The sequence below is a fragment of the Nelumbo lutea genome, chromosome 8, assembly GCF_056320005.1.
Source record: "Nelumbo lutea isolate HS-2025 chromosome 8, American lotus-T2T, whole genome shotgun sequence".
Classification (NCBI taxonomy): Eukaryota; Viridiplantae; Streptophyta; class Magnoliopsida; order Proteales; family Nelumbonaceae; genus Nelumbo; species Nelumbo lutea.
The window spans coordinates 54,382,090-54,397,770 of NC_142691.1; the positions used below are offsets into that span (position 1 = coordinate 54,382,090).

The 15,681-nt window shown below is 36.6% G+C and overlaps 1 protein-coding gene across 1 annotated transcript; it reads left to right on the plus strand.

The window, feature by feature from the left end:
• The first annotated feature begins 9,706 nt into the window (after positions 1–9,706).
• Positions 9,707–14,881, plus strand: LOC148844231 (uncharacterized). Its single transcript, XM_088958983.1, has 4 exons — positions 9,707–9,993; positions 12,229–12,387; positions 13,287–13,387; positions 14,318–14,881. The coding sequence occupies exons 2-4, from the start codon at positions 12,290–12,292 to the stop codon at positions 14,818–14,820; spliced, it is 702 nt and encodes a 233-aa protein (XP_088815109.1). The 5' UTR covers positions 9,707–9,993; positions 12,229–12,289; the 3' UTR covers positions 14,821–14,881.
• Positions 14,882–15,681: the final 800 nt, after the last annotated feature.

Sequence of the window (15,681 nt, forward strand, 5' to 3'; positions counted from 1 at the left end):
TGTAACGCATTACCATATCCATGTACTATGAAGTCATGATCCAATGCTATTAACCATTGGGGTTGCATTAGAAGAAACCCATCCTTAGATGATTAGCATCAAAACGGCTTGTTTTGAGGCATCGGAGATAAGATGTTGTATGGTCGTCTTTCAATTGTTGGGACATTGAGAAATTGCAAAGCCTTGTTGACTCCAAAGGAGCTTTCAATCTTATTCAACATCATATACCATGAATCTCCATAACACTACACTACTGAATGATGTTGGAGAGCCATTCCCTCTTAGTAAGAGAGTATTGAGCGGAAGAGATCATTGGAATTGAAGATGACTTAGCATCATGCATCGTTACTGGTTCCGTACAACAAGTCCTCAATGTACTTGTGCCATTAGAGTTTAAAACATTTGGAGTAAAAATATGTAAATTGCAGTAGGGAAATTTCGAACATTTTAACCTAATAAAACTACAAAATACAATTTCTCTCCTAGAGAAACTATTTCTCTCTCCAAATAAAATTGGGATGTTTACAACATCATATGAAACTCAAAATTAGCAAAAATATTACTTAAATAAGAAATTCAACCACAAGGGCAATTGATTGCACGGTGTTCACACCCAAGCTATCACCGTCTCCATACAACCTAGGAAGATGGTGTAAGTAGCATACCTATGTTCTTGCACCTCCAATTGGTTCTCTAGTGTGAAAGAAGAATATGCAACAAACTTGCACGCCTTCCAAGGTGTCTTATATCCAATGAAAGATGGTTTTTAGCTGGTTTGATTTTTAAACAAACAATATTTTTTATCTTTTTTTATTTTATTGTCAGAATAGGTCATCCGTTCGAACCGGGTGGTCGAACTGTTAGCCCGGAAACCGGTGGCCATAACGGTTCCTTTTCTAGGTCGTTTTTTAAAACCTTGATATTTATATTGATATAATAAGATATAAAAGTACATCAATAAAAAATAAGTAAATTTACATTTAAGTGGGCTTTTGATAAAAAAAAAAAAATCTGCATCCATTATAGCTAAAAGTCTAAAGTGTTTGGTAAGAAGGTAAATTTTTCAGTGCAAAACCAACCCAATTTTGCAATTTATATGAACCGTTTTACACTCTACATATTTGCATTCACACTTAATTGCGACTATTCCAAACATAGCCTTAGGGAAGAAAAGGTGAGGGCAACAGAGTTGGACGTCCCCGCCTTCTTTTTTACTTCTATTTGTGCTTCAAAAAAAAACTTAGAACAATCCCAATTGAATTAACAAAACCCATGCACCAAGGCACAAGCTACTCGAGCTCACCTCGACTCGGCTTGAATCCACCCCTAGCACCAAGTTTATTAACCAAACTTTCCTACTAGTTAATTAGGATAGTCAAACTAGAATTTTGACTAGAGATGACAATTTGACCCACCCCTGTCTAGGCTCCTCTCTCCCCACCTTGATTAGGGTAGTTTTTTTACTACTAATCAAAATATGCTTTATCCTATTTTAAAATGAAAATAAAATGAGTTTTAAAATAAATAAACAATCGAATTCTATATACACAAATTGTATAAATATAAGGGAAAATTATAGTCAAACTCGGCTGTACATTTAAAATTAGCTATAAGTTGGTTCAGAAACCAACAAAACTCTAACAACCAACTCTACATTTCAAATTATAAAAAACCCTGCCATGTTATTGGAGGTTTATGTGGTTGTTGCCAACATAGGACTCTTAATACATGTTGGACACAACAAAAGGCTTATATTGAAATTGCCCTTAATGTTGTGATTTAAAAATAAAAATAAAGGATTTCAATCTCTGTGTGTGTGTATGTGTGTCAATTTCTCGTTCTCCTTCAATCTCTCCCATTCTCTTTCGTGATCTATCTCTCCCTTTTCCTCAATCTTTGTCGTTCTCCCTCAGTCTCTTTCGCTCTCTCTGCTTTTTTATTTTTCTCACACACTTGTACGGTATTAATTAGACTGTATAAAAGAACATGAGACCAACTTTGTATGGTTCTAAAATTATTGCACCAATTTAATAAAATTCACAAGAAACTCTTGACTAGGAAATTTACACAAACTTGATATAAATTTAACTTGATTGTACAAGTGGTTGGTCCCTTTACTAACTTAATAAATTTTATGATATTAATCAAACCGTATAAATAAACATAGGACCAACTTGATAAAATTCACAAATCGTTATACAAATTTGACAATATTTAGAAAAAAAAAACTCTTGACCAACTTGGTGAAATGATTGTAGGAGGGAGATTCAAAATTTCAAGAATCTCATATCCCTCCCCTTTACTTTTGCCTTTTGTCTTTTCTTTCTTTCCTCTTCCTCTTGCATGTAGGTAAAGACCCAGTGCTTGGGAAAGAGATGGACTTGAGTATAAACCACTACATGCATGTAAGGGGAGGCGTTGGGGGTGCTTTTCACACACATGCATACTAATCTGAGTCGAGCCAAGCCGAGCCAAGCCAAGCTAGGTCAAGGCATGGGCATGAGCGTGCATGTCTACACGCACACCATGCCATAATGTTTAACTATATAACCATTTGATCTCTTAACCGTCGGGTTGATTATTGTTTTAATTTTTAAATGTTTTATCTTGGTAGCTCTTGTGTCTCTCTTTGTGTCTCTTCGAATAGATGCATTGTTTTAGAGAAACATCTCTCTAAAATGACACATCTGTGTCCATTTGAGTGATTGAGAGCACTCTATAACTAGAGTGTGGATCAACCTAGTGACACATGCCATAACACACACAACACAGTCTCTTCTTTGTTCTTTGTGGTTGTATTCCCCTAAGCATCATTCATTTTGGTTCACAAAGGTCTCATAAGCAAGTGCACTCCTACAAAAAGCTTGTGGGCTATTTTATCTTGGCGACCGATTTGTATTCACCTAGTTGCACTATAGGGGGTAAATGTGGTTTTAAGGATAATGACCAAGTGGCACGACTTAGCCCTCTTACAGACTTCTCAATTTCTTAACAATAGTTCTACAACAATGTTGCGTTTGGTTTTGGAAAGTGAAAGCGATAACTTCCATTATGCTTTCTATTTATTATTTTCACAACAACGATTTTAGAGCCATACTAAATTGTTCTTATGTTCTTTTATACAGTCTAATTAATACTGATGAGGGTAGATTTGGCCCTCCAATAACATCATGACACGTGCCATCTCAGAACAACTAAATGACACCCCAAGACCACCTAGGTGACTTGCCTTAGCCATAATAATGGAGACTTAGCGACCTACCTCCGCCGACATAGAGACCTACCCTTGGCGACCTGATAGAAACCTATCTAGCGACCTACCTCCACCAACCTACTAGAGACCCAGATGGAAACCTACCTTCGGTGACTTAATGGAGAGCCATTTAGCAACCTAAGTAGGAATGGCAACGGGGAGGGGCGGGGATGGGAGCCTCTCCTCATTCCCATCCCTGTGAAAATCCCCGTCCCCACTAACAGGGACAAGGTTATCCCCATCCACATCCCCATGATGCTAGACCGTTATACTCGTTTTTCCGTATTGTTTGCATCAAAGTTGATTGAACAGACTCTATCCCTCTCCTTCAAACATGGTTGGTGTAGTTTCTCGAGAATCTCAGACGCGTTACAGGAAGACCCTGGTTTCCTACGCTTATATAAAGGCCACATTTCTAACCTCAGAAGGTACGCACAATTTATCTTTTGCAGCTCTTTAGCACTCTCACTTATAGCTCTCTCAAAAATCTCCAATTCGCTGAGTTAAGCATCAAAGTGCTTACCCCAGGTACAGTAGTCCAAGCACCCTTACACTGTCTCTTTGCAGGTTAACCCAGCAAATTAGCCAGTTTGGCATAAGAGCTATCCTCCAGCAGGGAGCTACAAGATCACGCATCATCAAATACCGTATAAATTTGTAAGAAAATTAAAAAAAAAAAAGGAATGCGAGAGGGAGCGGAGGAAAGACTGAGGGAGAATGACAAAGATTAAGGGAGAAGGAGAGATCGACTGAGAGAGAGAATGAGAGATCAACTGAGAAAGAGAATGAGAGAGATTGAGGGAAAATGATAGATTAACACAGACACACAGACACACACACACACGCACACAAAGCAGGAAAGAAACAAAGGTTTTATTTATTTATTAATTTTTTTCTGGAGAATAAAGCTAAGAGAGTGGGAGAGACAGAGGGAGTGGGAGAGAAATGGAAAACCCTTCTTGTTTATTTTCAAATCACCCAACATTAAGGATAATTTTAGTATAAGCTTGTGTCCAACAGGGATTAAGAATTCTATGTTGGTAATAGTCACATAAACCTCTAATGACATGGTGAAGTTTTATAATTTGAAATATAGAGTTAGATATAATTTCAAATATAATTTTCAAATCACCCAATATTTTTTATTTTTTTTATTTGTTTGTCAGAATAGGTCGTTCGTTCAAACCAGGTGGTCGAACTGTCAACCCAGAAATCAGTGGCCATAACGGTTCCTTTTCCAAGTCATTTTTTAAAACCTTGATATTTACATTGATATAATAAGATGTAAAAGTACATCAATAAAAAAGAAGTAAATTTACATTTAATTGGGCTTTTGATAAAAAAAAATTGCATCCATTATAGCTAAAAGTCTAGAGTGTTTGGGAAGAAGGTAAATTTGTCAGTGCAAAACCAACCCAATTTTGCAATTTATATGAACCGTTTTACACTATACATATTTGTATTCACACTTAATTGCTTCTTTTCCAAACGTAGCGTTAAGGAAGAAGTGGTGAGGGCAATAGAGTTGGACGTCCCTGCCTTCTTTTTTACTTCTATTTGTGCTTAAAAATACCTTAGAACAATCCCAATTGAATTAAGAAAACCCATGCAGCAAGTAGGGGTGGCCATGAGCCGAGCTTTGGCACAAGCTACTAGACCTCACCTCGGCTCGGCTTGAATCCACCCCTAGCACCAAGTTTCTTAACCAAACTTTCCTACTAGTTAGTTAGGATACTCTAACTAGAATTTTGACTAGATGACAATTTGATCCACCCTATCAAGGCTCCTCTCTCCCCACCTTGATTAGGGTAGTTTTTTTTACTACTAATACAAATATGCTTTATCCTATTTTAAAATAAAAAAAAGTTTTAAAATAAATAAACAATCAAATTCTATTTATATAAATTATATTAATATAAGGGAAAATTATAGTCAAAGTCGGTTGTACATTTAAAATTAGCTGCAAGGTGGTTCAGAAACCAATAGAACTCTAACAATTGACTCTACATTTCAAATTATAAAAAACCCTGCCATGTCATTGGAGGTTTATGTGGTTGTTGCCAACATGGGACTCTTAATCCATGTTGGACACAACAAAAGGTTTATATTGAAATTGCCCTTAATGTTGTGATTTAAAAATAAAAATAAAGGATTTCCAATCTCTCTCTCTCTCTCTCTCTCTCTCTCTCTCCCCCCTCTATGTGTGTGTGTGTGTGTCAATTTATCATTCTCCTTCAATCTCTCCCATTCTCTTTCACGATCGATCTCTCCCCTTTCCTCAATCTCTGTCGTTCTCCCTCAGTCTCTTTCGCTCTCTCTCTCTCTCTCTGCTTTTTTATTTTTCTCACACACTTGTACGGTATTAATTAGACTGTATAAAAGAACATGAGACCAACTTTGTATGGTTCTAAAATTATTGCACCAATTTAATAAAATTCACAAGAAACTCTTGACTAGGAAATTTACACAAACTTGATATAAATTTAACTTGATTGTACAAGTGGTTGGTCCCTTTACTAACTTAATAAATTTTATGATATTAATCAAACCGTATAAATAAACATAGGACCAACTTGATAAAATTCACAAATTGTTATACAAATTTGACAATATTTAGAAAAAAAAAACTCTTGACCAACTTGGTGAAATGATTGTAGGAGGGAGATTCAAAATTTCAAGAATCTCATATCCCTCCCCTTTACTTTTGCCTTTTGTCTTTTCTTTCTTTCCTCTTCCTCTTGCATGTAGGTAAAGACCCAATGCTTGGGAAAGAGATGGACTTGAGTATATTAGTAGACTTGCTTCCTCTATGGGTAAGGTCCCACAGGAGGAAAGTACTATATACCACTACATGCATGTAAGGGGAGGCGTTGCGGGTGCTTTTCGCACACATCCATGCTAATCTGAGTATAGTCATGCTAAGCTAGGTCAAGCATGGGCACGAAAATGCATGTGTGCACGCACACCACGCCTTAACGTTTAACTATTTAACCATTTGATCTCTTAACCGTCGGGTTGATTATTGTTTTAATTTTTAAATGTTTCATCTTGGTGGATTTTCGCTCTTGTGTCTCTCTCAATGTCTCTTCGAACAGGTCCACTATTCTGGAGAGGCATCTCTCTGAATTGTCACATTTGTGTCCATTTGAGTGATTGAGAGCACTCTATAATTAGTGTTGGTCAACCCAGTGACACATACCAAAACACACACAACACAGTCTCTTCTTTGTTCTTTGTGGTTGTATTCCCCTGATCATCATTCATTTTGGTTTACGAAGGTCTCATAAGCAAGTGCACTCCTTCCAAAAGCTTGTGGGCTATTTTGTCTTTGCGACCAATTTGTATTCACCTAGTTGCACTATATGGGTAAATGCGATTTTAAGGATACTGACCAAGTGGCACGACTCAGCCCTCTTACTGACTTCTCAATTTCTTAAGAATAGTTTTACAACACTGTTGCGTTTGGCGGTAAGTTCTATTATGCCTTATGTTTATTATTTTCACAACAACGTTTTAGAACCATACTAAACTGGTCTTATGTTCTTTTATACAGTCTGATTAATATTGATGAGGGTAGATTTGGCCCTCCACTAACATCATGACATGTGGCATCTTAGAACAAATGGATGACACCCTGAGACCACCTTGGCGATAACTTGCTTTAGCCAAAATAAGGGAGACTTGGCGACCTACCTCCGCCAACCTAGAGACTGACCTTTGGCGACCTAATGGAAACCTACCTGGCGACCTACCTCTGCCAACCTACTAGAGACCCAACTGGAAACCTACCTCTGATGACCTAACGGAGAGCCATTTAGCGACCTATCTTGGAATGGCAATGGGGAGGGGCGGGGATGGGAGCCTCTCCCCATCCCCATCCCCGCCCCCACTAACGGGGACAAGGCTATCCCCTTCCCCATCCCCGTGATTTTTAATAATGTTAAATATTTTGTTTTTGTTTTTTGATTTATTAAAAAAATAAAAATAAACAATTAAAATTTACAATCCTATTAGAAAAGATTAAAACATATTCAACCATATGTTTAAAAATATTAATATATAGATGTATGTGTAGATATATACATATATAACGTATGTGTACATATATACATATATATTAGTGGGGATCCCACGAGGCGGGGAGTGCTCTTCCAATCCCCGCTAACGGGGATGAAAATTTCCCCATCCCCGTTCCCATGGGAGAAAATGACCCCCATCCCTGCCCTATTTGGGGCGGATCCCCACGGGGATCAAGGAAATAGGAAAATTTGGCATCCCTAGACCTAACACCGTTGAGCTGATGACCTACCTCCGCTGACTTGGCATCCTACCTTCACAGACCTGGTGACCTACCTCTGCTAACCTAATAGAGACCCAGCTAGCGACCTCATACACAACTCGGGCAACTCGGCAGGGCAGTAGCAACACCTCGTCCAGGGCCAACCTATAGTACCTCCTTATTACCGTTCCAAGGGACCACAACGTGAGGAGTGACCTCCTCGACGACTTACTGACCTGGTTGAGGTCCATGTGGCGACCTGCAAGACGTGCTCGCCGACCTCTTCCTAAAGCAAGTTATTGTTTCCGACTTCTCCAGGACCACGATGATTGACCGTTACACCCGTTTTTCCGTATTATTTGCACCAAAGTTGATTGAACAGACTCTATCCCTCTCCTTCGAACATGGTTGAAGTAGTTTCCAAAGAATCTCAGACGCATTACAGGAAGCTCCCGATTTTGTATGCCTATATAAAGGCTTCATTTCTAACCTCAGAAGGTACGCACGATTTATCTCTTGCAGCTCTCTAGCACTCTTTCTTTTAGCTCTCTCAAAAATCTCCAATTCGTCAACTTAAGCATCAGAGTGCCTATCCCAGGTAAAGCAGTCCAAGCACTCTGACATTGTGTCTTTGCAGCTCGACCCAGCGAACTAGCTAGTTTGGCATCAAAGTTGCCCTCTAGGAGGGAGCTACCAGATCATGCATCATCAAATACCGTATAAATTTGTAAGAAAAAAAAAATGAATGCAAGAGGGAGCGGGGGAAAGACTGAGGGAGGATGACAAAGATTAAGGGAGAATGAGAGATTGACTCAAAAAGAGAATGAGAGAGATTGAGGGAAAATGATAGATTAACACAGAAACACACACACACACACATAGAGCAGGAAAGAAACAAAGGTTTTATTTATTTATTAATTTTTTCTGCAGACTAAAGCTAAGAGAGTGGGAGAGAAATTGAAAACCCTTCTTGTTTATTTTCAAATCACCCAACATGAAGGATAATTTCAGTATAATATTTTTATTGTGTCCAAAAGGGATTAAGAGTTCTATGTTGGTAATAGTCACATAAACCTCTGATGACATGGCAGGGTTTTATAATTTGAAATATAGAATTGGTTATCACAGTTTTGTTGGTTTCTATACCAACTTGTAGTCTAATTTTAAATGTTTATCCCGCTTTGACTATAATTTCCCCTAAATACAAATGTTGAATTTATTGATTATAAAATGATATAAATATATATGTATTTATGAATGTGTGTGTGCGTGTGTGTATATATATCTTTATATATATATATATATATATATATATATATTCCATTTTTAGTTGGATTACATGAGATTAAATTCGCATTTGATCTAATTATTAATCAAATGTAGGTTTAATATTTACATATGAAATAATTGGATCAAATGTAGTATTGGGTTTTACACTTTCAGAGTCTATTGACAGCTATATTATAGATCATGGGTTAGGCTGGGTTTATCACCTATAACAAGGTGATAATCAAATAATCTTCCCTAACCTTTGACCCAACTCTCTGAAAGCCGGTTTGGGAAGATAAATTCACCTGAAAGCTGTTTTATTAATTGAATTAAAATGTATTCCAGCTTTTTCTGATTTTTCATCAAATTGCTTCTAGGCTTTTCCGTGTGGAGCGCACTTGCAAAGTCAGAGGCTTTTGCATGAGAGCCCTCCCAAATAGGGGTTGCTCACGGTTCAGTGGGCTTTTTTTAGGACCGATCCGGTACCAAAAACCAGTAATCAAAACTGAATTGAAATAAGTTGGTTAATTGGTTGACCGGTTCAATTAACCATCAGTTCGGTTTGTTAGTTTTTTTTGTTTTTGATTTTTATAATATATATTATATAAATATACAAAAAAATATATAAATATATATAAAATATTATATTTTAATTAATAAATAGTATATCATATATTATAAATATATATATAATATATAATATATATATATATATAACTATATGTATATCAGTCAATTCGATTAACCGCCGGTGTTCTATTTTGGTTAATCGAAACCGAATCGATCAGTTCAATTTACCAATTTTTTGGTTCGGTTTCGGTCAGTTTTTTCAATCAATTCGGTTTTTTGTTTTTTTTTTTTTTTCTCACCCCTACTCCCAAATAGCATCAATTCATCAATTTGGTGGCGTACCCCGACTTCTTTAAAGCTGTTATACAGGGAAGGTTCTCTAGAGCCCAAAAGATCAAGGAAAGCTGTCTCTGGTGCATCCAAACAGGGCCTAAATGCCATACTTTCAGAGCCGTTGGTGAAGAAAGCACCCGTCCGGTTTGAGACTTGGAGAATTTCGACCGTTAAAAACCGTTTTCACGTAACTGGAAATCTCTTTGTATGTAAGATAAAATGGAAAACCTTTTGTGACTTCAAACCTGCAGCCAGGCGTTAACAGATTTCTCATTTTAACAGGGCCCAGGTTCGTTAACAGATTTGTCATTTTAACTCTTGGTTAATTTAGGGTTTCATTTCGGTTCTAGATTTTGCTGGCACCCCTTTTCTTCTCCGCATCTTATTTTTGTATGTGTTCTTAGCAGATTGACTGAAGTGAGATTTTTAAGGAACCACTTAAAAAATGCATAACAATTGAACTCTAGAAGATATATTTCTAATGAACCAGTTCGATATAATGTCTTCAAGAAAAATAGACATTATCGGTTTGTGTCAAGAACCGTAATTGAAATCATTGTAGTTATTTATGTTAAGTGGGTGATGTATTCCTTTGAACAGATAGTCTATGTAACTCGACGCTGATAGAAGTGCATACTTCATTCATGATTTTCAATTTATTTACATCAAAAGTTTCTTCCCAGACTAATAGCCACCATTCTGAACGATTTAAATTACGCAGGAACATGTTTATGGATGAAAAGCAATTCTCCCTAAAAATGGCGCTGATTCCATTTCTGGCGGGTCGAGTTATAGGGAAAAAAATGCTTCCTATCTATAAAGTTGTTATTCTCCTACGTGATAGTTGTTGGACTCTAAAAAAAAAATACTAATAACTGTGTTTCATTCATGAAGACAACCGTTTTTTTTCTTCTGCCTTGTGGACAGAAAGTTTCTTCACTTGTTTGAACTCCATGGTTTCGTAGACTGTTGGAGGCCCATGGTTTAATGGTGATATCTTAACAAGGAATGATAGACTTTTGCATTTAGAGATAGGGCCGGCTCAGTTTGGGAAGGGTACAAATACAAATATTACACTGCAAAACCTTGTATTATGTATTATTTTGTATTCATAAGCCTTGTATTTGCACTGTACATATTTGTCTTTGTACTCTTACCAAACTGAGTAAGAGCAACTTGACCCATGAATGATATAAGAATCTATGTGTACTTTCTTCTATAGATTAGAATTTGGTAAAATCCTTTGAATATCCATTTCATGTACATCAGTACATAGGTATTTATCCTATCTCACCCACTAAAAAGTGTAAGCAGATTGGCTCAGAACACTACCCCCAAAATGAAAGTATGTTTTTTAACCTGAATAAAAATACATATTTACTCTTATAAGAGCTACAATCATTTGAAGATTCAAAACAATAAGTATACAGTTGTTATAAATTCTGAAGTTTTAAATTGGGCTTGGTTAGATCAATTCCTTTTCCTAATCAAGAATAACATAGCAGTGCACTCAGCATGATATGTATCTGGTGTAGCAATAGAACTCTGTACTTCAGGGGTAGTGACACTTCAGGGCCACAACTTTCAAGTGCAACAATTAAGTACCCTGAACTTTTAAAAATCAACACTCAAGTCCACCCATTGGCTTTCCATCAATTATCTGCAGCATGTGATATCATATGTACCTTGAAACATTTCAAAATCTCAAAACTACCCTTCACAAGAGGTTTTTTTGAGACTGACCTTGCATCATAATCTGACCATTCTCCCAAACCAGTTCAACAAATTCACCATCAGGGCTACATAAAAGGAATTTAAAATGGGCAGTTTGGTAATTTCACCATTCACTGTAACATTGGTCAAAGGTGCTGGACTTATTAGTTTTTGAAAGTTCAGGGTACTCGGTTGTTGCATTTGAAAGTTAAGGTCCTTAAGTGTCACAACCTCCAAAGTACAGGGTACCTATCTGTAATTTTCCCTTGACATAACATCCTAGAGCCAGAGAATCAAGGGAAAACCACGATATGTTATCTGGGTTAATCAGTAATTGGGTTTCTGAGGTCATGTTACAAATTAATTTTGGGTTCAATAATGTCTACGAGAGACTTTTGACTATTTCCAGAACCTTTGGTGCACAAAAATGGGGATACATATGCTTTATTGCATCATAAATGGTTCTATTGCGGAAACGTTCAAGTATTTAAACTTTGACTATTTTCAGGATATACAGATTTAAATTCTCAAACTGGTAAAGTAATTACTAATTAAAAAAAAAAAAACAAATTCTGGAATATGTGATATTTTCAAATCCAACATGGTGTTGACTTGACATGCTACATACTAGATTATATGATTAGTTTTATCAGAATATGAACATTGTAACTGCGGTTGCAATTTTATTTTTGATGATATCATCTTTTGTTGCACTTTTAAGTTTCTGATATCATCTTTTATGTTCTTTGAAAATACTATGTTTATTTTTCATGAAAGTTTTGATTTTTTGTCCTTTTCTCAAAATGAACAGGGTGAATTCAGTGCCAATATATCTAGACGTTTAAATGGAGTGTTAATGTGGACATTTTGGAATGGGAACTGTTGTTAGTAAGACTGCCACAGGCATTGGTGGAATTCTTGGAAATGCTTTTGTGGCTCCAATTAAAACAGTTTTTGGTGGATCATGCGAGTAAGGACACATCTTTCTCATGCATATTTCATTGTTGTGAAACTGTACATAAATATAATTCAGGTTTAAATTGAAAAACAAAAGGGAAAATCAATGATGCTGGAAAGACATGGTACCAGAACAGTTTTGATCAATCAAAACTCACCCAAATATATGATGCCAGAAAGACATGGTACCAGAAGAGTTTTGACCAATCAAAACTCATCCGTGAATTTAGATAAATTTCACCTGATTGGATAATACATTTATGATACCGATTGATTGGTCACAATTTTTTTGGATATCATGTATTTCTGGTATCATAGTCAAACCCAAAATAACATGGAGTATAAAAAAAATTATAAATGGTATCATCCCTTTAATTGTTTGTTTCATATGCAGTGTCTAGTCTTAAATGATCCTGAAGCCCCATATCATACATCTTACAGAACTTTTCCATTTATATGCTTGATTTGGTATATTAAGCTCTTTGATGTGCATTCATCAGTTGAAACTACTAAGCAGTCAATGGATTCTGAAGCTTGTTACCGACTTTTTATCCCTAAGTAGCCATCCAGATTTACCTCTAAATTAGCAGGTTAAGATCATTAGGTTTGAACTTTGGGCAGTGGAAAACCATTCTGACAGATAAAGGGTTATCAATTATCAGGACTTCTGTTTGGATCGAGTAGGGTTCTTTGGTTGTTGAAACTTCTCTCCACTATACATTATTCTTTTCTAAGTAAATCTTTTTGTCTTCTGATTTGCAGAAATTTGTTAACAAGCTGATTCCTATAAATATTTACATTGTTGAATAATGTCATAATTTATTGTATATAGATTCAATAATCCTTGTTTTATCAAACTGTTGCTTTCATTTTAGTAGAGGGCATGAACTTTTGATCTGGTTGATTCTGCAGGGGCATTTGCTTGGGAACATGGGATATTATCTGTTTTATTGAGCATTTCTGTGTCTCCAATCTGGTCAAACTGTTGATGGTTTTGGGCCTTGCCTATATAAGTAAGTTTCTTTTCTATTTACTTTTGTCCATGTCTTATTAGCTTTTCTTGGGCATCCTCTAGTCCCTGCTATATATTAAAAAGCATAAGGGCCTAATGGTCAAGATATCTGGGGTCTTGGGAGGGATGCACTGAATACAGATGTACTATATTTGAACCCATTTTCTCACACGAGAGAGAAATTTTCCCCTATTAACAAGCATACATACCAAGTACTTTTTCAAGCTTTTTGAAATGGAAAACTTTATCTTCAACAGTCAATTAGTTTCTCTTTGTTTAATTTTTTTATTGGAGGGTTGGGGGTTAAACAAACCTTGACCAGGTTTTGAATCAAAGAGATTGACAATCTGCATATATATGCTTCCTAGCATTCCTATTTCAGTATGCTAGAGTACTCTATGAAGAAACTATAAGCATACATTATTTCATTTATATAATGACAGAATATCTGCAAAAAAGTTGGCAACTTTGTTGGCATAACTTTTTTATGTCTCTTAGAGACACTCAACAACACTATGCCAAATATTATGGCCTCTTCTTTTATGAGTAAAAAAGAAAGGGGAACCTATGATGCCAGAATTTGACCAATCAAAACCACCCATGAATTTTGATTAAAAAACCCACCTGATTGGTTATCACTTTTATGATGTTGGTTGATCAGTTATAAGTTTCCAGATGTCTTTCCAGCAACATAGTCGAACTCAAAAACAAAATAAAAGAAACAGGAAATAGATGGTCTAAAGCATCTGGGGAACCTATGCTTTCTATTACAGCTTATGTGAGTTATATGCCTTTGAAATGCTCCAACTGTTCATTTACTTTTATTTTAAGTTTGACAGCTTAATCTACTGTGACATGCAATTATTTATTTATTGATAATTAAGCGCACTATTTGAAAAATTCCAATCATTCTTTTACTTTCTTGATTCAGGTATAATGTTCATCTACCTCCTCTTTAAAATTGGAATAATCCAATGTGTGGGAAGAAGCCTCTGTAAAATGGGGTGGGCTGCATGCGAGGCATATTGGCGTGCATTACAACATATCACCTGCTTTCTGTGGCACAAGCTAAAGAACACCAAGCGAGTGCACCGTCGCCGGCACTTCCACGATATTGAAGAAGGATGTGGTTCAACTGATGATGGTGATTGTTCAGAGACAAATGGAAGTTTAAGTACCAAAAGAAAGTGGAAATCAATTAAAGGGAGAAGGAAGGATCAAATGCAAATGTCTTTTTATCCTGTGAGGCAGGGGTTGAGAGATGGGTACAGGAGTCATAGTCATCATCATAATGTGAGGTTGAAGGCAAGTGTTGTGTCAGTCCGTGTTAAGGGTGAATCTACTCGAGCATGCAACTCAAGGCATATTCAAGTTAGCAAGCCTGGTAATTTAAGAAAAGCTATGAGGTTGTACAAAAGGAGGAGGATCAGTTGATCTCTTCCTGACAGCATTTTTTTTAATTGGGTGAAGAGTTAGAGGTGCCAATTCTCTAAAAGTTGAGGGTATTTAGGATCTGTTTGGTTCACACTCAGAATTGGAATCGGAATCAGAATTGAAATCCATCAGAATAGGAATCAGAATGGATTATTTCCCCTGCTTGTTTGATTCAGATGGAATTATAATCAGAATCAGCTAGAATGGGATTCTCATATCCGAGGGAGAGGGAATGACCATTCCCTCGAATGGAGGAATGTCATTCCACAAGGAATGGAAATTAGATTCAATTCTATCCAATCAATTGGTTGGCGGCCCATATTCCAATTCTGATTTTAGACCCCTGTTTCTTACAAACCAAATGGACCCTTATATTTTTTGTTGCATTACAAAGCTTTTGAAGAGCCCAAACTGTCCAAAATCACAAGAGCAATATGCCCTTTTGTAAGTCTTGGCAGTACTTGGTAAGTTCTAACCTGCTGACCAGACCACATTGCTGGCCACGTTTAGACAGCCACACATTGGGGATATCTTTTGCACTTAATATTACTGATGTTCCTGATGTACAGTTGTGTGAATGTGGCCAGCAATGCGTTGTATGATTCTAAACAGCATGGGCTTTTTTTTTCAAACAACCAATCTTTTATCGTTCTTGCTGGTAGGGATGGCAATAGGGCATGTTTCAGGGATAGTTTTGTAAATTTTAGACTTTCCAACCTGTATCCTCCCCAAAACCAGTAGCAGGTAGGGGTTTTTTAAAGGAAAAAAAAAAAAAAAAACTTCCTGTTGGGGCAAGTGCCCACTGGATAGGATAGAAATTGCCATCCCTATGTCGGAAAGGCCCGTACATCAGCTATATAA